This window comes from Rosa chinensis, chromosome 4 (assembly GCF_002994745.2).
Source record: "Rosa chinensis cultivar Old Blush chromosome 4, RchiOBHm-V2, whole genome shotgun sequence".
NCBI classification, from domain to species: Eukaryota; Viridiplantae; Streptophyta; class Magnoliopsida; order Rosales; family Rosaceae; genus Rosa; species Rosa chinensis.
In genome coordinates, this window is record NC_037091.1 from 3121647 (window position 1) to 3144694 (window position 23048).

General features: G+C 39.4%; 3 protein-coding genes across 6 annotated transcripts; 1 reads left to right on the plus strand and 2 right to left on the minus strand.

Annotated features, from left to right (window-relative positions):
- Positions 1–1763: 1763 nt before the first annotated feature.
- On the plus strand, positions 1764–8801 carry LOC112198182 (disease resistance protein RUN1). The gene is made up of 10 exons (XM_040518055.1): positions 1764–2417; positions 2510–3605; positions 3777–4070; positions 4196–6247; positions 6706–6823; positions 7093–7218; positions 7372–7476; positions 7794–8014; positions 8094–8270; positions 8367–8801. The coding sequence occupies exons 1-2, from the start codon at positions 1897–1899 to the stop codon at positions 3525–3527; spliced, it is 1539 nt and encodes a 512-aa protein (XP_040373989.1). The 5' UTR covers positions 1764–1896; the 3' UTR covers positions 3528–3605; positions 3777–4070; positions 4196–6247; positions 6706–6823; positions 7093–7218; positions 7372–7476; positions 7794–8014; positions 8094–8270; positions 8367–8801.
- A 322-nt stretch (positions 8802–9123) lies between these two features.
- LOC121052656 lies at positions 9124–11461 on the minus strand. 4 transcript variants are annotated; one of them, XM_040518058.1, is made up of 3 exons: positions 11335–11461; positions 10044–10136; positions 9124–9567 (listed from the first exon to the last, which is right to left on the minus strand). In XM_040518058.1, exons 1-3 carry the CDS (start codon positions 11395–11397, stop codon positions 9421–9423), a joined length of 303 nt encoding a protein of 100 aa, XP_040373992.1. In that variant the 5' UTR covers positions 11398–11461; the 3' UTR covers positions 9124–9420. The 4 variants fall into 4 exon arrangements, 1 of the variants encoding a protein (XP_040373992.1); XR_005809719.1 differs by lacking the exons at positions 10044–10136; positions 11335–11461 and adding an exon at positions 9651–9756; XR_005809718.1 differs by lacking the exon at positions 9124–9567 and having other exon boundaries at positions 9768–10157.
- A 2161-nt stretch (positions 11462–13622) lies between these two features.
- Positions 13623–14957, minus strand: LOC112198623 (F-box protein At5g07610). Its single transcript, XM_024339766.1, has one exon. It carries the CDS (start codon positions 14955–14957, stop codon positions 13623–13625), a length of 1335 nt encoding a protein of 444 aa, XP_024195534.1.
- Between the last annotated feature and the right edge of the window lie 8091 nt (positions 14958–23048).

Sequence of the window (23048 nt, forward strand, 5' to 3'; positions counted from 1 at the left end):
AAAGTCCTTTCCCGAAAGGCAAGAGAAGAACCCTGTGACGAGGTTGGTGCTCTCTTCGTCCACAGCGCTTGAAGAAGAAGTCAGGTCAAGGGACTACCCCAACGACTGCACCCCACGGTGCTGGCACGCCTGCGCAACCACACGCTCAAAAGAGACTGTTTGCACACCAGCTGGTTTTGGAGCCAAACAGCCTCGATAAGCCAAACAATGCACACAGAGTGTGCACACAAGGACCAACCCCACATCTCCCTACCATAAAGTGATAAGGGCTTATTTCTGGCATATATAAAGCCACATTTTATTAAAATTAAAAAAACAATAACACATAAAGGAAAGATAGTTTGAGTCCAGAGCCCAAGCCCTTGTACAGGCCCAGGACCAATAAACACCAAACCCAAGCCAAGAGTGCAGTCTACTGTGATCATCGCGCCACCATCTCGCAAGCCAAACCCTTGCCGTCCCACCACCGGCGGTGTACCCGCCGCTCGGAGCAAGTGCTAGCCATCCCACCATCCATCCATCATCCCCATCACGTCGATGAGCACCACCACCCTTTCCAATCACCCAAATTGGGGCACACCCAAACCAGATCGGAGATCTCATATCAGATCCGAGCACACCCAAATAAGAACCCATCCTCGCCGCCACTAACAAGTCACCTTCAGGCTACCTCCCCTCCCTCACGCCGTCCGGCCTCCGATCCTGGTGAGATGGACACCAGACCCACCGGCTAGCCACCTAATCAGCGCTGCACATCCCCGATGAAGGCCCCTCGCGATCTGGACAACAAAACCACCATCACACATCCTTTACTCCAACTGGGTTGAATCATGCATCCTCCACCGCTGGTCACATCCACTTTGGCCCGTCCGACGACGCTGCCACGGAGGGGTGCCGTCAAACAGGGCATGAGCCACGACTGGAACCAACGCCTTTTAGGTCAGAGACGGAGTTTTCCTTCAAAAATAAAAAAGATACGACAAAATAGAACTTATAAATACAACATTATCCAGCGCTTGTTAAGGTTCATTATATTATTCAATCCAAAACCCGTTTAATATAGAAAAGAAATTTAAAAGAATAGCCTTGCTCATTTTATAGGGTCCGAAGAACTGTTTCTTCCTCTGAAAATTTAAAATTAGCTGGAAGGATTGAACACCCTCAACTTAATTAAATACCAATAAATTAATATCTAGAATCTCAATTAATCTTTCTACATGTTGAAGTCCTGGTTCGTGTCTGCTACTCTGTTTCAATCAAATCTCAACCGTTTTTTCACTGTAATGCTTGTCTGAGATGTCCGCATAAGAATTTCATACCATGGATATTATGTACAGTAAGACTACTTGAAAAATTATCAACCAAGCTAACATACTGATACTTCATAATTAAACAAATCAATTGGCGATGAGTATAAGACACAATTGAGAGTTACATTGCCGTATGCTATTAGCTAGTTGGTAAGTAACATTTCTTTTGGTCAAGGAATTTGAAGAAAAATTAACCTTTTCTTTTTCTTTTCAGATTGGGTAAAATACCGACATGAAAATCAACAAAGTGACCCCTTAAGATTGCCGTACGATTTTAAATGCAATCTCCTCCATAGAAAATACATTGAACCCAAACATCAACTGATCAAAGTACGATTTTCCAAGTCCTCTAAGTCATTACCACTGAAAAGAGAAAAAGAAAAAGAAAAAAAAAAAGTGAAAGCTGGAAACAAATCAACAATCATGCAGGTGAGTGAAAGCTGCTTGGCAATTAGTGCGCCTGCTTGGCAATTTAGTCATTTTCAACCTCACATTCACATTGCAGCAGGCACTGAGAATCTACTTGAGAGTTGAGATCTCGGAAGGCAACTTTCAACAGACCGAGCAAAGCAAAGCAAAGCAAAATATGGCTTCTCTGACCGCTGAAGCAGCAGCCAGTTCTTCATCTTCTTCTCTCCCACATTATTCTACTGACCAAAATCATTACACATACGAGGTGTTCCTGAGTTTTCGAGGCGAGGATACGCGCTTTAATTTTACAGATCATTTGCACACTGCTTTGTGTCAGAGGGGAATTGAGACCTTCAGAGATGATGGGCTCAGAAGAGGAGAAGAAATATCATCGGCTCTTATCAAAGCAATTAGGGAGTCCAGAGTTTCAATTATTGTCTTCTCTCACAATTATGCTTCCTCAAGGTGGTGCTTAGATGAACTGGTCGAGATACTTGAATGCAGAAAATCCAAAGGACAGGAGGTTAGAGCAGTGTTCTACAAGGTGGATCCCTCAGATGTACGACACCAAAGAGGTGCCTTCGGTGACGCATTTGCTACACTTGACCAATGCAAATACAAGGATAGCATGGACAAATGGAAGGCAGCTCTCAAGGAAGCAGCAGACTTGTCTGGATGGCCTTTCAAGGATGGCAAGTATGTCTTTAGCCCCTCCACTAAGTACTAACTATAAAATCAAACATATTTTTTAAAAATTTGATTCCGTATATATGCTTTTAAATTCGTAGGTACGAGTCTAAATTTATCAACGACATTGTTGGTGAGTTATCTGCCCAAGTGGTAAACCCTTCATGTGACTTGCAAGTAGCTACACATCCTATTGGAATAGAGTCTTGTAGACAAGATGTCATCAGACTTCTACATGCCGAGGAAAATATTGTTTGCACGGTAGGCATATGGGGTCCTGGTGGAATAGGAAAGACCACAATTGCGAAAGATGTGTTTAATTCAATTCGCTGTAAGTTTGCATATAGTTGTTTCTTGGCGGATGTTAGATCAAATGCCCTAGTCCAAATGCAAGAGACACTTTTATTTGATATTTTAAGAGACTCAACTTTGAAGGTGAACAATGTTGATAAAGGAGTGGGTTTGATAAAGACAAGGATGCAAAATAAAAAAGTTCTCTTAATCCTTGATGATGTGAGTCATTCTAGCCAATTACAGAACTTAGTTCCATCCCCTGATTGTTTTGGGCCTAGCAGTAGAATTCTCATAACAACAAGAGATAAACGTTGGCTAATTGCTTATCAAGTTGATGAGGTATATGAGGTCAAGTTGTTAGATTATGATCAAGCTTTGGAGTTGTTTAGCTTAAATGCATTCAAAAGAAATGGACCTCCAGACAATTATTTGGAACTTGCACAACGTGCTGTACTCTATGCCCAGGGTCTTCCATTAGGTTTAATAGTTTTAGGATCTCATCTATTTCGTAGAAGTAGAGAGGAGTGGGAAGCTACATTAGATAGTTGTAGGGGAGAAGATCCTCACAGAGAGATAAGAGATGTGCTCAAAATAAGTTATGATGCATTGGGAGTAGATTTAAAAGGATATTTTCTTGATATCGCTTGTTTCTTTAAAGGTGAGTATGTAGACCGTGTGAAACCAATACTAGAAGCTTGCTATGACCTCAAATCAGTGACTGGTATTGCACAACTCCAAGAAAAAGCCTTGATAAGAATTGATGACGGGGATAAGATTTGGATGCATGACTTGATAGAAGAAATGGGTAAAGACATAGTGTATTAAGAGTCACCTGGTGAGCCCGGGGAACGGAGCAGACTGTGGAGCAAAGAAGATGTCGACCACGTTCTAACAAATAATACAGTAAGTATATTAATTGTGCTTTGTCCTTTTCAGAAAATCTTGAAGAAGATTGTATTGAAACAATGTGCTTACAATATAAATTGCTATGTTTTTTTTGTTTTGTTTTGGTCTGAATAGAAATTGCAACTATAAATGTTACTAAGTTAGTATGATTGCTTTCTTTTAATGTAGGGAACAGATAAAGTTACAGGCATCCAGATCCCGGTCTCTTGGCAAACTTTTAATATATTTTTGAATGCTGAAAGCTTCTCAGGGATGAAGAATCTTAGATATATTTCTATGGACGGAAGATTGGAATATGAATGCTTTTCTGGAGAAATTGATTATCTCTCCAACCAGTTGAGGTGGCTTAATTGGCCTGAATGTCCGTTGCAATCTTTTCCATCTAATTTTCATGCAAACAAACTTGTAAAGCTCAATATTCCTGATAGCCACGGAATCACACGACTATGGGAGGGACGTAAGGTACTTTTATCTAATAATCCGTTTTATTTCAATACTTTTTTAATTAAAAAATAAATAATAAATTACTATGCTGTAAATTATTGGCTCCACTTGGTTGATCTTCTCCTTTTTGTTTTGCCATACAGAATTTTTCAAGACTAACATATATGAATTTAAGTAGTTGTACATCCCTAAAGGAACTCCCAAACTTGAGTGCAGTCCCCAACTTGAAAGAGTTGGATCTATATGAATGTCGCAGTTTAGTTGAGGTTCCTGATTCCGTTGGATTCCTTCGAAACCTTTTTACCTTGAATGTTGACGGCTGCTCTAACCTTACTATGTATCCAAGAAAAATCACCTGGAAATATGTAGAAGCTATTTCTATCCACTCTTGCAAGCTTGAGGAATTTTCAGAAGTTGGGAAAGAGATGGGTTCCTTGAGAATTTTGGATTTATCAGACACTTGCATTAAAGAATTGGGTCCGTCCATTACAAATCTCACTGGGCTCGAAGAGTTGATCCTAAGGAACTGTCAAAATCTTACAACTCTGCCGCGTAGCATTTATGAGCTGCGCAATCTACGAGTTCTTGATGCGAGGCAGTGCCCAAAACTTGCTGCATTTCCAGAAATTCCAATAAAGATGGATTTCTTGAGAGAAGTTTATTTAGGAGGCGGTGCCATCAGAGAATTGGATGAGTCAATTGGAAATCTCATTGGGCTTCAAACGTTGGATCTTACGAATTGCAAAAATCTTACAACTCTACCGTGCAGCATTTATGGGTTGCAAAATCTGAAGCAGCTTGAGCTTGGTAACTGCTCGAAACTTGTCAGATTTCCAACAAATACCAACATGTTGAATGTCGGTCCATCACTTCCCAAGCTACGGAGGTTGGATATCCGAGGATGCACTGGTTTATCAGATTGTGATTTCCTCATGACTCTTGATTGCTGGGAAACATTACAGTACCTTTTTCTGTCAGAAAACAATTTTGTTAGTCTTCCTGCTTGCATCACCAGATATGTCAACTTATGGCGGCTTGACTTGTACGGTTGCAAGAGACTCCGAGAAATTCCGGAGATCCCACCAGAGGTTTACCTACACATAAGTGGTTGTGAAGCACTGGAGAGATTCCCAAGAACTATAAATGTGATAGGGGCGGAGTCGCTTTTGTGTTCCGAAACTCCAGCGGAAGAGTTTTCTACGGTTAACTGGCCTCCCAGCGCTCAACTAAGACCCAGACCCAGACCCAGACCCAGACCCAGGTTCACATGTCTTCTTCTTAGTATCCTTTTCTTTTCCAACTTTTCTAACTTCTGAATGTTGCTGCTGTTGTACTGTATGCGACGTTGTTTAAGAATAACAGTGTGTGCTAAAAGTTCATATTTCAGAACACCGTTTAGTAAAATCAATACAACAATGAAAAATAGCTCACTCTAATAGGGTCCTCTCGAAAACCGATTCTTCCTCTAAAGTTTTAGAAAGAGGTTGGAAGGACAGGATACCCTCATTTTGAATACCTGTGCATTGATGTCTCTGAGTATCTCAACTCTGCGACTCCAGCATTGTCTTGATTACATTGAGAATAATCTCTGTTGCATCCAATTGCATGAAGAAATTTTCTGATCCATGTCTGCTGCCAATTGAATCGCAACCATTGTTTTACCCTGCATAATGCCTAGGCTGCTTTTAGAGCAGACGGGCAGATCTATCTAGTTTGTTACTGCATTAGAATTTGATAATCTTTTACCATGTATATTATGTACAATTAACTCTGGCCTATTTTGAGGTGCATTAAGGTCAAGTTTCACATTTTCAGCCTAGCAACTGTTACAGAAACAATGAACGAATCTTTGTGAATCCTTAAGAATGCAGCGATACTAGCAAATGGTATGAGCAAATGCAGATGCATATGATCATGAATATTCATTCGAGCTAACTATGGCTGTTACTAACTAACCTTACCTGTGCACTGTCTACAAATTTCTGTGACAAAAACATTTCCATAATATAATAGTTAGCAAAACCTAAAGGCCTTTCATCAATTGCTTTGTATTTATTGTGGACAGGTGGAATCAATGAAGGATGATGGGGAATGGTATCAAAACTGTTTGTACTTGTCCTCATTGTTGATCCTCAATTGATTCCAGTTGTAGCAGAATATCGGTGGTATCAGCTAGCTAGGAAATGCAAATTAAGGTAGTCCATACAAATTGGTTGATATGATCCCATTATTAATATTTGGTTTCCGGTTCATTCTCTTTGCTTTCACTTTCGTACTATGTTGCTTGTTGATTGATATCATGCATTTTGATTGCTTTTCCATTTGCAGTGGGTAAATGCTATGTTCCCATAGTTGTATTGCACTCTTGCCTATACTCTTTTCCTAGTACTTTTATGCTCTAGTGCCTGTATGTTACTGTTTACAATTTTATTGAAATATATTATGTTTAAAGAGCATGATGTTGCATATGTTATCCATATGGTCCATGGATTAAGCACATGGAATATGAAATTTATTACTTTAAGCAAAATCTTCCTAGCACATCCACAACCATATGTAATTTCATTCTACAGATTACAACTTGGAAATTCATAAATAAGTATGGCCAAAGATTTGTCAAACTCATATACATCAATTTTTTTTCTTTTGGAAGTTGTAGCCTGGATTTGGCTAAATATCTTGCTTCAAGGTGATGCGGCAGGCATGTGCTGACCTTCTTGAGGAAGAAGGAATTGGTTTTCATTGTTTCTAAGGATGGAGTTGATCTTACGGTTAGTTACCCCTTCTTGGAGTTTGCCTCTGTTGTACATTCATGCCAGTAAACATTAATTACTTGCTTCAATTAAGCAGCATATATTCAGTAGCTAACATAATCTGGATTACAATTAAATAGGTCTAGTGGCACTTTAAGAAAGAGGAGAAACTACTTCTACTTAATACTTACATTATGAAAGAACTGATCTTAATATCCATTAATTGATGGCAATTTTGACTTCTAATGCGTTCTTGAAAAAGTCTGATTGCCTGTATTGCATTGCAGTGATCCTATGTGGTGGTTGATGAGAGTTTTCTAATTCATTAGAAACTGGCATGAATCTCTTTAGAGGTTGCTGCAGGATCAGGCTTTCTCCGGAAAGCATTCCTATTCGTCAAAACTTATCAATAAGTAGGTGTATATATGTAATCCTCTTAGAATAAATAGTTAAATAGGCACAGCAGTTAAGGTAGTGCAAACAACTGATCTAGTATTAATTTTTGGTTTATACTTCATTTCTGGGTGATTAATGTTATACATAGTGATTGTTGCTTCCATATGCAGTGGGAACTACAAACTTTCACTTGGAATGGTAGCAGATTTGGGCAAAGTGGGGTACATACTGATCTAACTGAATTTGAGACGACTGCAAATAAATTAGAAGTAAAGGTACGTATGTGCTATTTCCCTTGGTCATACTTGTTCCCATATACTTTTCCTAGTACTTCTATGCTCAAGTGCCTTTATCTCATTGTTTGCAATTTGTTGAAACACATAATCACGTTTAAGTGACACGCTGTTGCATTGTCCACATGGTCATTGTGTTAGGCAAATGGAATGTGAAACTATGACTTCAAGTAAATCTTCCTGCCACATATACATGCCAGAGGCAGTTTAAGTTGTCATACATAGATTACAACCTCTAAATTTATAAACAATTTGGGCAATGATTTGATTGGATCATATATATCATTTTTTGGTATCAGCTAAAAGTTCTAGTCTGGCATTAGGCGATGTGGCAGGCAAGTGCTGACCTTCTTGAGGACGTAAAAGTTGGTATTCTTTTTTTCCAAGGACGCAATTGATGCTATGAGTATTGCTTCTTCGAGTTTGCATACGTTGTAGATTCATGCAAGCAAGTTGGTGCTGCAATATCCAATGAACCCCACCGAGATTTATCCACTGATGGATTTTACCTATTTCAAAGGTATGTCTCTGGTCAAGTAGTTTAAACTAAACATGATTGGCTCTTAACCTTTTAGTATAATGTTCCTTTGCCTGTGTAGTTGGAAGGTTACCACTTACCAGCAAACATACGGTGGTATACCTTGAGAGTGGTGGGACTCTTATGATGGTCAGAGCAAGCAATGAGCGTGATTCCCCTACTATACACCAATTTATATTCTGTTCATTTTTCCTCCAACAACCTTTGTACCAAAATAAGATATGGTTCATATGATATGGTGAGTACTTCTGGCACATTAGAAAAGAGGATGATAGCAATTTTTGTTTCTCATCTGTTCTTGAAAAACTCTGACATTATGTCTTTTTCATTGTAGTCGTCTAATGGGATGGTTGCTCAAGAGTTCGCAGCAGATGTAGCCATAGGCAAGTGGCATGATACTAGTGTCTCCCTGATTCGAGGCTCCAAATATTATCAGGCCGATATCTAAGGCTTAATTGAGTTCCAAAGACCAATATATATGCAAGTATTTGCAATCATCTAAGAATATAAGCCTGTATCTTGCTTTGTATTTCCTTGCTTTTGTGACGCAGACTCTCACAGGAAGTAGTAAAACTATAACTAGTTCATCAGAGCTGGTGTTATATGCTGAGGTTGTTTCATAAATAGAAGTCGCTATGAAGATTAGCTTAGTAAAATCAATAGATATACAAACGTTAGATTATTTTGTAGGGTCCTTATACTGATTCTTCCTCCAAAGAGTTTATTGAAATACCTCAGTTTGAATAACAATACATTAATATCTTGATTATCACAGTTCTGCATGTAGAAATACTGATTTATGTCTGCATCAATTGAGAAAGATCAATCTACAAAATCCCCAGTATAGAATGTGATGATACCCCTGTGCCGGCATTCATGTCAATCATGTGCAGATATCTAAGTAGACCACCCAGAAGACTGGTATTCATGCTTCTGTCACCATGCATTCAGATTGTTCGAGATAAAAACAGATTCCATTTCTTTAATCAGGGTTTTTGTTATTTGTAATAGAATTATTAATGCTGGGCCAATATGCAAAATCCAATCTTTTCCATTGCGGTAGTTATTTACATTTGGTTCTGGCACAATGGTATAGCTTGCATCAATTAATCAGCGCAGATGGATAGCATCAATCTGGGGTTACCATCCATAAAGGGTACAGGCATCTTAGGAAAGGGGAGCAAGTACTTCAAGGTATAATAGGAAACAAATTTGATTTTAGGACTGATGGAAATTTTGATTTGTAATGTCTTCTTTAATTCCATTGCCGCGATCGGGGGGTGCGGTTGATGTTATCTGCTCTCTACAGATAAGTGGTATGATACGATAAGGCTATACAATAAGGTGGAAAATAAAACAATTCAAACTTAAAAATAATATTTTCCAACTCATACACAACGAACGACAATCTTGATGAAATGCCAAAATGTCTTCACATGCATCAAAGCTTCCTTTATCACTGGACATCCAGCTGCATGAGAGGGAGGAGCGCTGTACATTCTCTCTATTCCCACATCCAAACTCAATCTTGAAACCTGCAAACCAGAAAAGTATAAGCCAAAATTCAATGAAGTATGCGCCAAACAAAATTAACAGAAGTATTGTGTCGATTATTTACCTACATATATGAGACTTAAATTCTCAAAAACCACCAACATTTAACTTATATCTCTTTTGAACTTGAAGACGTCCAGCGAATAAACATCATATACATCAGATCAGTGTCGTAGCCATAAGGAACCGAAAATCAACTTTTGTACATATATTAGTTAATTTGCAATTCTGATTTGATACACAAACTATCATACCTATGCTGGATTTGCTATTTATGTACCAAACTATTACAGCGAACTAATCAGATAGTAACTTCATAGTGTTTTACAGACTGAAATTTCAGCTTGATAGGAATGAAGCTAGATACACTGTAACACATTCTGCTCTTCCTTTATTTTAGATTGTTCTAAATTGATCAACTTAGTTTAGTTGACATTTCAAACAAGTGTAAACTTACCTCCAAGCCCTGACTTGGCTGTACAGCATTTGGGATTTGAATCTGAGATTCATCCTCCATCGTCAGCAAAATCAGAGGGTAGCTTAGATTGTTCTACCGTGAACAATAATATAACTGCCGTTAGCAAAACACAAAAGGTCATGTTTAATATGTCATTGCACATTTGCACCTAGTGATCTGAAACCTGTAAGATTTAATCATAATTTTGTCCTAATAATCTGACATTCTTTGTTACCTATAACATACGAAATGTCAGTGAGTGTCAATAATGCTCTGCAACTACAAAAATTTGATTTTCAACAAGCACCTACATAAGAAGGCATGAATTAACTAAGCACATAGGATGAGAATCACCAGGTGCTGAATCGATTGATCACTTCCTGCAGGAATCTTTACAAAAACAAAGACCTGATCAAATCAGTACTCTTTTCCTTTATACGAAATATAAATGACCATAAATCCATGACTCCAATCAACCGAAAATTAAACCAAAAGAAGTACTGTTAGCTGCATTTCTATCTCTGTTTATTACATGTGTGGCCCGTGTCCGTATTGTATTGAGTTGGGGGACGGGCGGTGGGTTCCCAGAGTGGGGCAGACCCTTCACCTTCGGGTTTGAGTGTGGGACAAGTGCCCTGCATTGTCTGTCTCCGAGGAACTAATATCGCCTAATCCCTTTCTCCTTAAAAAAAAAAAAAAGTATTGTATATTAATTACTAGCACAATTTCTGGATTCCTGTAACTAGGTGCATACTGAACAAACAATTTGAAGATGACAAAAAGCAACTGAACAGCAACGCACTTTTCGAAACTATTCTGGACTAAAGGGTCGACATTTTATTATTTCTAGATACTCACGCAACGAGTGTAGAGGACTACAATTGATTTTCATGGAGTGCTGACAGCATTTCTTAAAATCAAATGTTTGGTGTATATGAAAGCAAGTGTTCATGTCATGTTAATGATCCAGAATCATTAGTGTTAAAGATTAATCTCCTTTTCCTAGACACGTACGTTTTGCATTATGAGTTAATGACTACGAATTTGGGAGTACATATGCCTGAAAGCACACCCTTAATCATAAAACGCAGCCTCTGTTTGAGGGAGGTCTAGATGAATGCCATATGGCCTAGCATCTGTTTGGGTTGATACCCAATGTAGGGTTACTTCTATCTTCTGAATTATCCATGAAATCAAACAATTAGATATAGAGATATTTCAAATTGTACATTTACATGATGATTTGAACGAAGGATATATAAATGGTAGGGGAGAAGCTCTGAAATCTTACAGTATCCTCAAGTGGCACTGAAGCAGACACAGTGCTGATAGTAAAGATGAATGTAGTAGACATCCAGCCGCTTTACACTAGCTTCGCAGCATAGTCTTACATATCCTGGAGTCCCATTTATATCAAACTAAAGGAGTAAGAATTTCGTACCAAAACTTTCCCACTAATAAATAAATGTATAATCAAAGGGTTTATTCCCCATTCTTCGTACAACTAACTGCTCATGCAATCTGAGAGCTTGGATGCAACGTTGAGCGAAAAAAAAAAAACAAGAAACAAAGCTTTTACCAGAGTTGCAAATCTTTCTGATCGAAGCTACAAACATTATAAAGTATACATTCTGATTTTGCCTTATTCAATCAAACAAGTACACTGAACTAATCAGATAGTAACTTAACAGTTTTTTTGAAACTGAAATTTCAGCTTGATAGGAACGAATGTAGATAAATTGTAAGAGATTGTTCTAAATTGAACAATTGATCAGCTAGTGTAGTTGGCTTTCACAGATATACAGCCCGAAGTGTGAGAAAAATGAACTTACCTCCAAGTCCCAACTTCCCACTTTAACCTTTGCAATTTTCATCTGAGATTCGCCTTCATCAAAACCAGTGTAGAAAAATTAGCTTATATGTTCCGGTAGGCAACATGTCTAGTTCTCACCATCTTCGTTGTTGTGCAGATACTGACTTCAAGTTTTGTTTTCTCATTCTATTGGAACCAACTTGCAGTCCAAAATGGAGAAATCAATCATGACAGCATACTCGCAAGAAGAAACATGCGAATTTGTCTACTGAGATTCATTTTTTATCATCCAAGTAGTAATTTTGACAATTTATTATGTTTAATCCATGGTGCCTGGAACTTACTTGGAACCCATACTACAAGCTATTTAGTACCAGAAATAATATAATTTTTTTTTGTCCGCCCTATAAGAATTCATTAAATGTAGAAAAACAAAGTAGGCGTACGACTTCCCATGCCTAATGTGGTCAGTTAACAAAGTAGGCCTTGAAGTAGTTCTGCTTCCTGTATTCTTTCTGTTTTCAGTCTTGATGACTCTGTTGCCACAATGCCTACTACCAAATTGCATCTTACTTTTGGAAGCAGGACATGATTACATCATTATCAACACTAATCACTAGAGCCTAAAACCTTCTGGCATACAGCACCAAATACAAAAGCACTTCAAGTTTAGATACAAAATTGAGGTCATGCCATTTCTGACATACATTGCTACCAGTCTGTTTCACTTGACAAAGTAAAGGATTACAGAGCATTTAAGACACTAAAAGGCATATCATTACAAACTTTACACCAAACTACTTTCATCAAAACAGGATATTTGAACATTCTAGTATTTTGTTGCTTTAGTATCTTAAAAAGGCCTTGCACTAGCATTCCTCTTGCATCTGCTATGCCACCTTCAGTTGTCTGATATGTGCATCCAAGAATAACAACATATAAGGGTGCACACATGTATATGAACCAATGAAAATAAAAGGAAGGTGGAGACGTGTGATATGGAAACTGTGTTCTTCTGATATGCTCAAGTAGTTGGATCTAACTCAAGTAATTTTATGGTCTAGGAAGTGAAACTGTTTTGGAACATGACCAGAAAGAAGTGGCCAAAAAGACTTTTAGTGCAATATTCAAGAAAAAGTACCGGGGTTAAGTTCCTACACTCTGAAGTTGTATTAAGAAAATACAGTATTGCATCTGCCAATCCATCATTCTATTTGAATTTCAGTTACAGCTTTTCCATTTAAGGACAATGGCAAACAAAAATGCATTTGATTGTGATGTTTCCCGACAAGCTAGCAAAGGAAAGTGTCCCAAATGTTCTTGAGGCATCAAACTTGTCAAAAACTGCCCACTGATAAAAGCTGGGGACTGCTAATGCACCATAAGTGGCAGAATAGAGTTTCTGACAGTCAAAAATGGGAATTCAAGAACATTTAAATTTTCATATGCTATTTCAAATACAGTAAAGAATGGCTAAATTTTACTGGATTTCTACCAGCACCTTCATATGAAGGTCTGGAAAAACAAGTTCCACACATCAAGAATCAGAATCTACACAATCTAGCTTGTTGATGCTAACTTCATCTAAATCATTTCTTTTATCTTCTTGAGCTGTATTTGATTATGACAAACCACAAGTAACTAGTAATCCAACAGGTTGAAAGAAATAACACCATTGTAATAGGTAACTAGATATGTCTCATACAAAGCATAACTTACATGGCAACAACAACATAGCATGTATGGGATACATATAGATTCCGTTCTTACACACAAGCTAAAGTCTCCATGTAAGGATAGTTATCACCCTCATATTCATCATCATCTAATGCTAGAAAAAGTTCCCTATTGGCTAACTCAACAGATGTCTTGAAGCTCTTAGTCCTGAGATTATAAGACACGACCTTACCAGGCATATGCAACCAAAGATCAGTTGAAGAATCCTCACCATCTGTTTCCACATCTCGTGAAAGGAACAAGACAACAAAAGCATTAGGGTCCTGTCCAGGACGAGGTGCGACCACCGGACTAAGATCAACATGGTACTTAACAAACCAGCCAGAGTAGTCCCTCTCCATCTCCATCACCTCAAATTGAGTCCTACAATGCTCAAAAACCTCAATCAAATACAAACAGCCACCACCTGACTCGCCAAAGTATCTATCAATCAAATGGGGAAACTCAGTAGGAAAGTTTTGTTCTTTCTCCAACGGAATGTTTTTCACAACCAAAGGAACTGGAGGAGTAGCAGCAGCGAGCCGCAGACTTTCTTCACCTATGTCATAGTAGTGCAACACATCCAATTTACTTCTTTCGAATCCAACTGTTTCGACCACACCATCTGTCTCCGAGCAGAATGGCAGGCTCGCTTCCCATCTGTTTCTTATCCAATGAATTGCGCCGTTGCAATACACTGCCCCTTCCCTGCTCCTCTCATCAAAATGCATAGGCATTCTGCGAGTATCAATGTGCCTGCCCTCGTCGGAAGGGCTAGGGAAGAAAAGAGCCTTGAAACGCTTCACCCAAGTTCCGGTCTCCGACGAATATATCTCTATGCTGTGGCGCTTGCCACGGAGAATGTCGTGACTGACACACACCACAGTGTAATGAGGCGATTTCGAAGGGTCGAAAGCCAAACCATACCTCACAAACATATACACTTCCTCCTTCTTCGCAAGGCTTGGAGCAGAGAGAGCGCGGAATTTGTTGGTGGTGGGATTGACGACATATACAGGAGGATAGTTTCTTTCTTCTTCTTCTCCGGGGAATTCGACATAGCAGAGGAAGAGGCCATTGCAGGACTGAAGAATCCTCAACGCGGAGGCGGAATTGGCGAGAGTTTTGAAGGGATTACCGGCTGGGCTGCCGAGAGTGATGGAGTTGATGGTGGTGTCTTCATTGGTTTGGGAAGAGAAGAAAGCTGAGATTTTGGGGTTAGGGTTTCGGAGAGTGTGGCGGCGACAGAAGTCGGGGTCGGAAATGAGAGAGAGCCAGTGCTTGGAGACGCACTTGAAGCGGATCAGAGATGGAGCTGGAACCGATATGAGGATCTGCTTAAGGAGCCCTTCGATGTTCGCTACCGTTTCTGCTGAAGATGACATTCTGAGCTCTCAATTCTCCCTCCAGGGTGTAGCGTTTTGCTTTCAATTCCCAAACTTGCTGTGCTCTCAGCTCAGCACAGTGTTTGCAGAGAGACGAACAGTGATCGAGTCTGTTATATAAAGGAAAACGAACCAAAAAAACAGGCCCAAAAGCACCAAAAGATATTCTTTAGCCCAAAGCCCATAATGACATTATGTGGTAAAAGTTGGTCGAGCAGCGTAACATGGAGTTCATATGTCTGTTTGAGTCATAAAGCCCATCACCCTTAGATTTAGCATGATTTGTTAATTTCCTAAGATTTTTAAAATTAGCTAATTTACTACCTTGTGTCAAATTAACTCATTTTCATCCATTCTTTGCGTACCGTAGACACAACGAACAACAATCTTGGTTAAAGAATTTTTAGCCTTTTTTGCTTCAGAGGTTGCGCATGTGTTAATGGTTGGACAGAGAAATTGACAAAAAGATCAACATGCCTTCACATCCTAGCTGCTTGAGGTACATTGAGCTAGTACACATTTGAACACCATATCCATTCATGAAATATATACATCACTACACATTGATAATGAATTCAGCCTTTGAGAATATTTCTTCTTCATCCTGGCCAAAAAAATAATTCAACTCCATGTACGTCCATGTATTTATAAGCAACACCAACATAATCCAAGAAAACTTTTGGAATCTGCACTTTTTTTTAGCTTCACTAATCGGCTCGGCAATAATTATTACCTTTCTGTTGTCAATCTGTTTGAATAACGTGATACATTCCAATTCCAATTCCTACCCCAGGCATTCAAAGTTCATGCTAAACTCAGATAGCTCGATCAGGGGCAACAGGAACCAAAATAGTTAAACCATTAACTGCAATCATCAAAAGAAACATATAGCAGACAGAAAACACAAAGGTCGTGTTTAAAATTTAGTCATATATATTTGCAGGTACCTAATGATCTGATATGCCCTTGATACCTATTAGATTAATCATATATTCATACCTAATGATTTGGAATCCCCTCAAGGCCTCAAATAAGTGGGATCGAGAGTCAATAATACTTTAACTGCAACCAAAATATTTAATTAACAACAGCAACCAATGTAAGTTTTTCATCCTTAAAGCACTAAATAGTACTTATCTGGATTCTGGACACAGGACATCCAGCAGTAGAATAAATTCCATTACTATCAAGATCCTGGCAAAGTATTACGGACCTGAATCATAGTGGTTGCTGTCAATACCAACCCCCTTGGGCTTACAATCTTCTTACATACGAACTCCGATAGCAAAAGCACTTCAAGTTGAGATGATATACATTGTGCCTTCAGTGATCTATTTCACTTAACAAAGTGGAGGATTACAGAGCAACTATGACTCTACTTTGCATTTCATTAAAACTATATACCAAATGATGTAGAACAGATGGCGGTCCAATTTCAAGAACAATTGGATCGTGCTAAAGGTGGAAACCGAAAAGTGACTAGTAGACGTGAACTGGGCCTCCGGAGTCCGATTGGGACGCACTTTAGCTTTTCGGAAAGGGAATCGCGCCAGAAACCAAACTCGTTGCTATGCCACGACGTGTGACCTTTTTCGGGCTTTCGGGGTCGTTTAGAGCCTCAAAACTGCATTTTTCTATTTTACCCGTTTTTGGTTTTCTTAGTTAATTTTGGATTGTTTTCGTTTTTATCCATGGGCCTTAGGGTTTCGTTGTTAGTCGCCCTAGGGTACTTTTCTCTTATTTATGCAGCCGCAAGCGGCTGCAGAACGTATCTTTCATCTTTTATCAATTAAATTGAGATTATTCTCTTTTATCTCTGGTGGACTCCAGAATCTTTTGCTTAGGTTTATTGCTGGTAAACCTAGTTATCAATCCGACTGCGTCAGGTGGTATCAAAGCAGGTCTTCCCTGTCTCTTTTATTTACCTTCGTAGCAATGGGTGAAGTCACGAAATCAGATATTGAAGCCCTTACAGCAGCGTTTACCGCTGCCATCAATTCCATGAATAATCAGATCGGAGAAATTCGTGGATTGTTGGGTGAGAGGAACAACAACAACCACAACAACAATAATCAGCGTAGAGATGGGGAAGGAGGCCAGCGAGTTAGGGCTCCACGTGGTGAAGTTGTTGATAATACATCAGAATCTGAACCTGAAGAAGAAATTTTACAACATGAACAACATGGACAAGCTGACCAGGATTACAAAGTCAAGGCCGAAATTCCTTTCTTTTCGGGCAATTTGGGTGTAGAAGATTATTTAGATTGGCAGCTTCAGGTGGACAGGTTCTTTGAGATTATGGAAGTGCCTGAACACAAGCAAGTTAAGCATGTAGCCTGGAGATTGAAGAGTACTGCAGCAGTATGGTGGGATAAGTTGCAGAACACTCGAAGGAAGCAGAGGAAGCAGGGTGTTAGAACATGGCGAAGAATGAAGCAGTTGATGATGGAAAGGTTCTTGCCAGATGATTATGAGCAGATTCTATATAGGCTGTATATTGAATGTGTCCAGGGAACTAGGACGGTGGCTGATTATACGGCTGAGTTCTTACGCTATTCAGAGCGTAACGAGTTAGGAGAAACTGAAGGCCAGAAGGTGGCTCGCTATATCAGTGGGTTGAAGCCTTCCATTCAGGAGAGAATTGGGTTACAAACTGTTCATACTATGGCCGAAGTTACAAACCTAGCATTGAAAGCAGAGTTGTTGGAGAAACCTTCACGAGCTTCTTCTTTCCAAAGGTATAACTACCAAAGGAGTGCAGATTTGGTTAATGCCTCAACTGCCAAGGGTACAACTACGCTGCAGAGAGCAGAAAACGCCTTTAAAGCTTCTAATCCCCCTTTTAAAGGCGCGGGCAGTTCTAACAATTCTAGTGGTGCTCAAAATAGAGCCCCGAATCAGAGGTTTAATAATCCTTATGCTAGACCTACAGGAGATGTCTGTTATAGATGCAACAAGCCTGGGCATAGATCTAATGTGTGTCCTGAGAGGAGACAAACTGCCCTTATAGATGATTATGATGAGGATGAAGAAGAAGTTGGAAGAGATGGCGATTATGATGGGGCTGAGTTTGCGGAGGAGGAATCTCCTGAGAAGATTAATATTGTGTTGCAGCGGGTTCTACTATGTCCTAAAGATGAAGGGCAGCGGCGCAATATTTTCAGGTCACTTTGTTCCATTAATAACAAAGTGTGCAATTTAATTGTGGATAATGGAAGCTGCGAAAATTTTGTGGCCAAGAAACTGGTGGATTATTTGCAGTTACCTACGCAACCTCATGAGACACCTTATTCCCTCGGGTGGGTCAAGAAAGGTCCACAAGTTCGAGTTGTTGAATCCTGCAAAGTACCGGTAACCATTGGTAAGCATTATAAAGATGAAGTTTTATGCGACATTATTGATATGGATGCTTGTCATATTTTGTTTGGACGACCTTGGCAATTTGATGTGGATGTGACTTATAAAGGCAGGGACAATGTGATGTTGTTTATGTGGAATAACCATAAAATTGCTATGGCTCCTGTGTGTCAATTTGAGAAGTCTGGTGTGAAGAAAGTGGAGAGTTTCCTGACCTTGTCTAGCAGTGAACTTGAGATGGAGAGGGCCTTTAAAGAATCTGAGGTTTTCTGTCCAGTGGTGATAAAAGGATTGTTGTCTGCAGAAAAGGAAGAAGTGGTGATTCCCAAGGAAGTGCAGAACATATTGGGGGCATTTAAAGAGCTGATCTCGGATGAGTTACCCAATGAGCTGCCACCTATGAGAGACATTCAACATCAGATTGATTTGGTGCCTGGAGCTAGCTTGCCCAATCTGCCACATTACCGAATGAGTCCCAAGGAGAATGAGATTTTGAGAGAGCAGATTGAAGATTTGTTGAAAAAGGGGTTCATTCGAGAAAGTATGAGTCCTTGTGCAGTTCCAGTCCTCCTTGTTCCTAAGAAGGGCAATCAATGGCGGATGTGTGTTGATAGCAGGGCCATTAATAAGATAACTGTGAAGTACAGGTTCCCTATTCCTCGTTTGGAAGACATGCTTGATGAGCTAGAGGGTTCCAAAGTGTTTACCAAGATAGACCTTCGAAGTGGATATCACCAGATTCGAATCAAGCCAGGAGATGAATGGAAGACAGCTTTTAAGAGCAAGGATGGCTTGTACGAGTGGATGGTTATGCCATTCGGATTGTCTAATGCACCCAGCACTTTTATGAGGCTTATGAACCAGGTTCTTCGCCCTTTTATAGGTTCCTTTGTAGTAGTGTATTTTGATGATATACTGATATATAGCAGGACCAAAGAAGAACATTTGGTGCACTTGAAGCAGGTGTTGGTAGCTTTACAGGAGAATAAACTGTACATCAACCTAAAAAAATGTACATTCTGCACCAGCAAGTTATTATTTCTGGGATTTGTGGTTGGAGAAGAAGGCATTCAGGTTGATGAAGAGAAGGTACGGGCTATAAGAGAATGGCCAGCTCCAAAGACAGCTTCTGAGGTGCGGAGCTTTCATGGTTTAGCTACCTTCTACAGGAGGTTTGTGAAGAATTTCAGTACCATTACTGCCCCTATTACTGAATGTTTGAAGAAAGGCAAATTCCAGTGGGGAGAGGAACAAGAGAAGAGTTTTGCCTTGATCAAAGAAAAGCTTTGTACTGCACCCGTTCTCGCTCTTCCTAATTTTGATAAGGTTTTTGAGGTTGAATGTGATGCTAGTGGCGTGGGAGTAGGTGCTGTGTTGTCACAAGAGAAGAAACCAGTAGCATTCTTTAGTGAAAAGCTGAGTGACGCTCGCCAGAAGTGGAGTACTTATGATCAAGAATTTTATGCAGTGTTCCGAGCATTGAGACAATGGGAGCACTACCTGATTCAGAGAGAATTTGTACTGTTCACGGATCATCAAGCCTTGAAGTACCTTAATAGTCAGAAAACTGTGAATAAGATGCATGCCAGGTGGGTGAGTTTTCTGCAGAAATTTCCTTTTGTGATTCAACATAAATCTGGTACTCTTAATAGGGTGGCAGATGCTTTGAGTAGGAGGGCTTCCTTGCTGGTCACCTTAGCTCAGGAGATTGTGGGGTTTGAGCTCTTGAAGGAGTTGTATGGGGAAGATACTGATTTTAAGGAGATCTGGACCAAATGCAGTAGCAATAATGCAGTTGCAGATTTTTATGTGAATGAAGGGTATTTATTCAAAGGCAATCGGTTATGTATCCCTAGTTCTTCATTGCGAGAAAAACTGATTCGAGATCTGCATGGAGGGGGTTTGAGTGGGCACTTGGGCCGAGACAAAACTATTGCTAGCCTTGAGGAGAGGTATTTCTGGCCACAGTTGAAGAAGGACGCAGGAACTATCGTAAGGAAGTGCTACACCTGCCAGGTTTCTAAGGGTCAGTCTCAAAACACAGGTCTTTATCTACCTTTACCTGTTCCTGATGATATTTGGCAGGACCTTGCTATGGATTTTGTGTTGGGACTACCCCGTACCCAAAGGGGAGTGGATTCAGTGTTTGTGGTAGTTGACAGGTTCTCTAAGATGGTGCATTTCATCGCATGTAAGAAGACTGCTGATGCCTCTAATATAGCTAAACTGTTCTTCAGAGAAGTGGTTCGTTTGCATGGAGTACCCAAGTCCATTACATCTGACCGAGACACCAAGTTCCTTAGCCATTTCTGGATTACCTTGTGGAGGATGTTTGGAACAACTTTGAACCGTAGCAGTACAGCTCATCCTCAAACTGATGGACAGACAGAGGTTACTAATAGAACCTTGGGTAACATGGTTCGGAGCGTTTGTGGAGATAGGCCCAAACAATGGGATTATGCTTTACCACAGGTGGAGTTTGCTTATAACAGTGCTGTACATAGTGCAACAGGGAAGTCCCCATTCTCCTTAGTTTATACGGCTGTTCCTCAACATGTGGTGGATTTGGTAAAGCTTCCTAAAGTTCCTGGTGTTAGTGTTGCTGCTGAAAGCCTGGCCAAGGATGTGCAGTTTGTTCGAGAATCAACTAAGGCCAAATTGGAACAAACTAATGCCAAATATAAAGCTGCAGCTGACAAGCATCGGCGAGTTAAAGTGTTCCAGGAAGGTGATGACGTGATGGTGTTCCTGAGGAAGGAGAGATTCCCTGTTGGTACCTATAACAAGTTGAAGCCCAGAAAGTATGGTCCTTTTAAGGTGGTGAAGAAGATCAATGATAATGCATATGTTGTTGCACTTCCAGATTCAATGGGCATCTCTAACACTTTCAATGTTGCTGATCTGCATGAGTTTCGTGAAGATGAGGCTCTTTATCCTGAAGAGAACTCGGGGTCGAGTTCTTCGGAGGTGGAGGAGACTGATGTAGAACAGATGGCGGTCCAATTTCAAGAACAATTGGATCGTGCTAAAGGTGGAAACCGAAAAGTGACTAGTAGACGTGAACTGGGCCTCCGGAGTCCGATTGGGACGCACTTTAGCTTTTCGGAAAGGGAATCGCGCCAGAAACCAAACTCGTTGCTATGCCACGACGTGTGACCTTTTTCGGGCTTTCGGGGTCGTTTAGAGCCTCAAAACTGCATTTTTCTATTTTACCCGTTTTTGGTTTTCTTAGTTAATTTTGGATTGTTTTCGTTTTTATCCATGGGCCTTAGGGTTTCGTTGTTAGTCGCCCTAGGGTACTTTTCTCTTATTTATGCAGCCGCAAGCGGCTGCAGAACGTATCTTTCATCTTTTATCAATTAAATTGAGATTATTCTCTTTTATCTCTGGTGGACTCCAGAATCTTTTGCTTAGGTTTATTGCTGGTAAACCTAGTTATCAATCCGACTGCGTCACCAAATTGCTTACAATGAAGAGAAAATTAAGACTAAACAGCACTGTTTTCCGGCCTTTAGTATCATAATTAAAATGGCCTAGCACCAACTTTGTTTTGTATCTGCAATGTCACATACTATCTTAAATGTACATTTGTATCATGATTAATGACGAACAAAATATATAGATGCACCCTAACCCAAAAAATTGCCAAAAGCTCACAAATGTGCTGAACTACAGGGGCCAATAAAGAAAATAAGAAAGATGGAGATGTAGTAGAACATAAAATCTGTGTTCTTCTGATTTGTTACCTATGTTCTAGGATCAATGGATCGAGGAGAAAATTTTAGTGTAAAAGATAAATTTCGCAGTTCGAGTACTGCAGCTAATCTCAAATAAATGGAAATGCATTAGCCAAAAAGGCTTCTAGTGGAATATTATTCAATAAAATGTAACATGTTTAACTTCCTTTATATTAAATCCATAACAATATTGTATCAGCATTTTTTCTTTTTTCTTTTTTTGGTTGAGGGGCATTGTATCTGTTAATCAATATTATATTCGAGTTTCAATACTAATTTTGATGTTTAAGACAACGAGGGAATTAAAAATGCTTATTTGTGAAGTTTAATTACAAGATGAGTAAATTGAAGATCTAAAGTGTGCCAAATGTTCTTGTCAAAAATCGGCCACAGATAACCAACGGGGAATGCTAATGAACTATTACGGGCAAAATCAAGTTTCCGTTAAGTCATAAATAGGTAGACCATTCCCTATAGTTAGTTTTACTAATTTACATTTTTCATATGCTGTTTTGACATACAGTAAAGATTGGCTAAATTTTGCTAGATTTCCAGTAGCAATGAACACCTGGGAGAACAAGTTCTACGGACCAAGACCTTAGGAATGTACACAATCCCAAATGCTAAGTTTATCTAGCTAAATCTTTTGTAAATTCCTTGTGCTAATTTGATTATGACAAACCACAATAACTAATAATTTAGAAAGAACCACTGCAATTAGTATATAGAACTTTCTAATACAAAGCATAATTTGATTACGACAAACCATGGATAACTAATAATCTCGAAAGAACCATTGTAATAAATAGATAGGTATTTCTAATAGAAAGCATTACTTTAGATGGAAATAGCAGCATAATATGCATGGGATACATATAGATTCCATCCTCACAAACAAGCTGAAGTCTCCATGTAAGGAAAAATAACATCCTCTCGAATACGATGATTATCACGTAAAGCTAGCAAAAGTTCCTTATTGGCCAACTCGATCAACAGA

Excerpts from the sequence above, each read along its gene's own strand:
- LOC112198182 (XM_040518055.1), top strand. The coding sequence starts at position 1,897 with ATGGCTTCTCTGACCGCTGAAGCAGCAGCCAGTTCTTCATCTTCTTCT. Across the intron at positions 2,418-2,509 it reads TGGCCTTTCAAGGATGGCAA|GTACGAGTCTAAATTTATCA; the intron begins GTATGTCTTTAG and ends TTAAATTCGTAG.
- LOC121052656 (XM_040518058.1), bottom strand. The coding sequence starts at position 11,397 with ATGTCTACTACATTCATCTTTACTATCAGCACTGTGTCTGCTTCAGTG. Across the intron at positions 10,137-11,334 it reads CAGTGCCACTTGAGGATACT|AACAATCTAAGCTACCCTCT; the intron begins GTAAGATTTCAG and ends TGTTCACGGTAG. Across the intron at positions 9,568-10,043 it reads AGCCAAGTCAGGGCTTGGAG|GTTTCAAGATTGAGTTTGGA; the intron begins GTAAGTTTACAC and ends TCTGGTTTGCAG.
- LOC112198623 (XM_024339766.1), bottom strand. The coding sequence starts at position 14,957 with ATGTCATCTTCAGCAGAAACGGTAGCGAACATCGAAGGGCTCCTTAAG.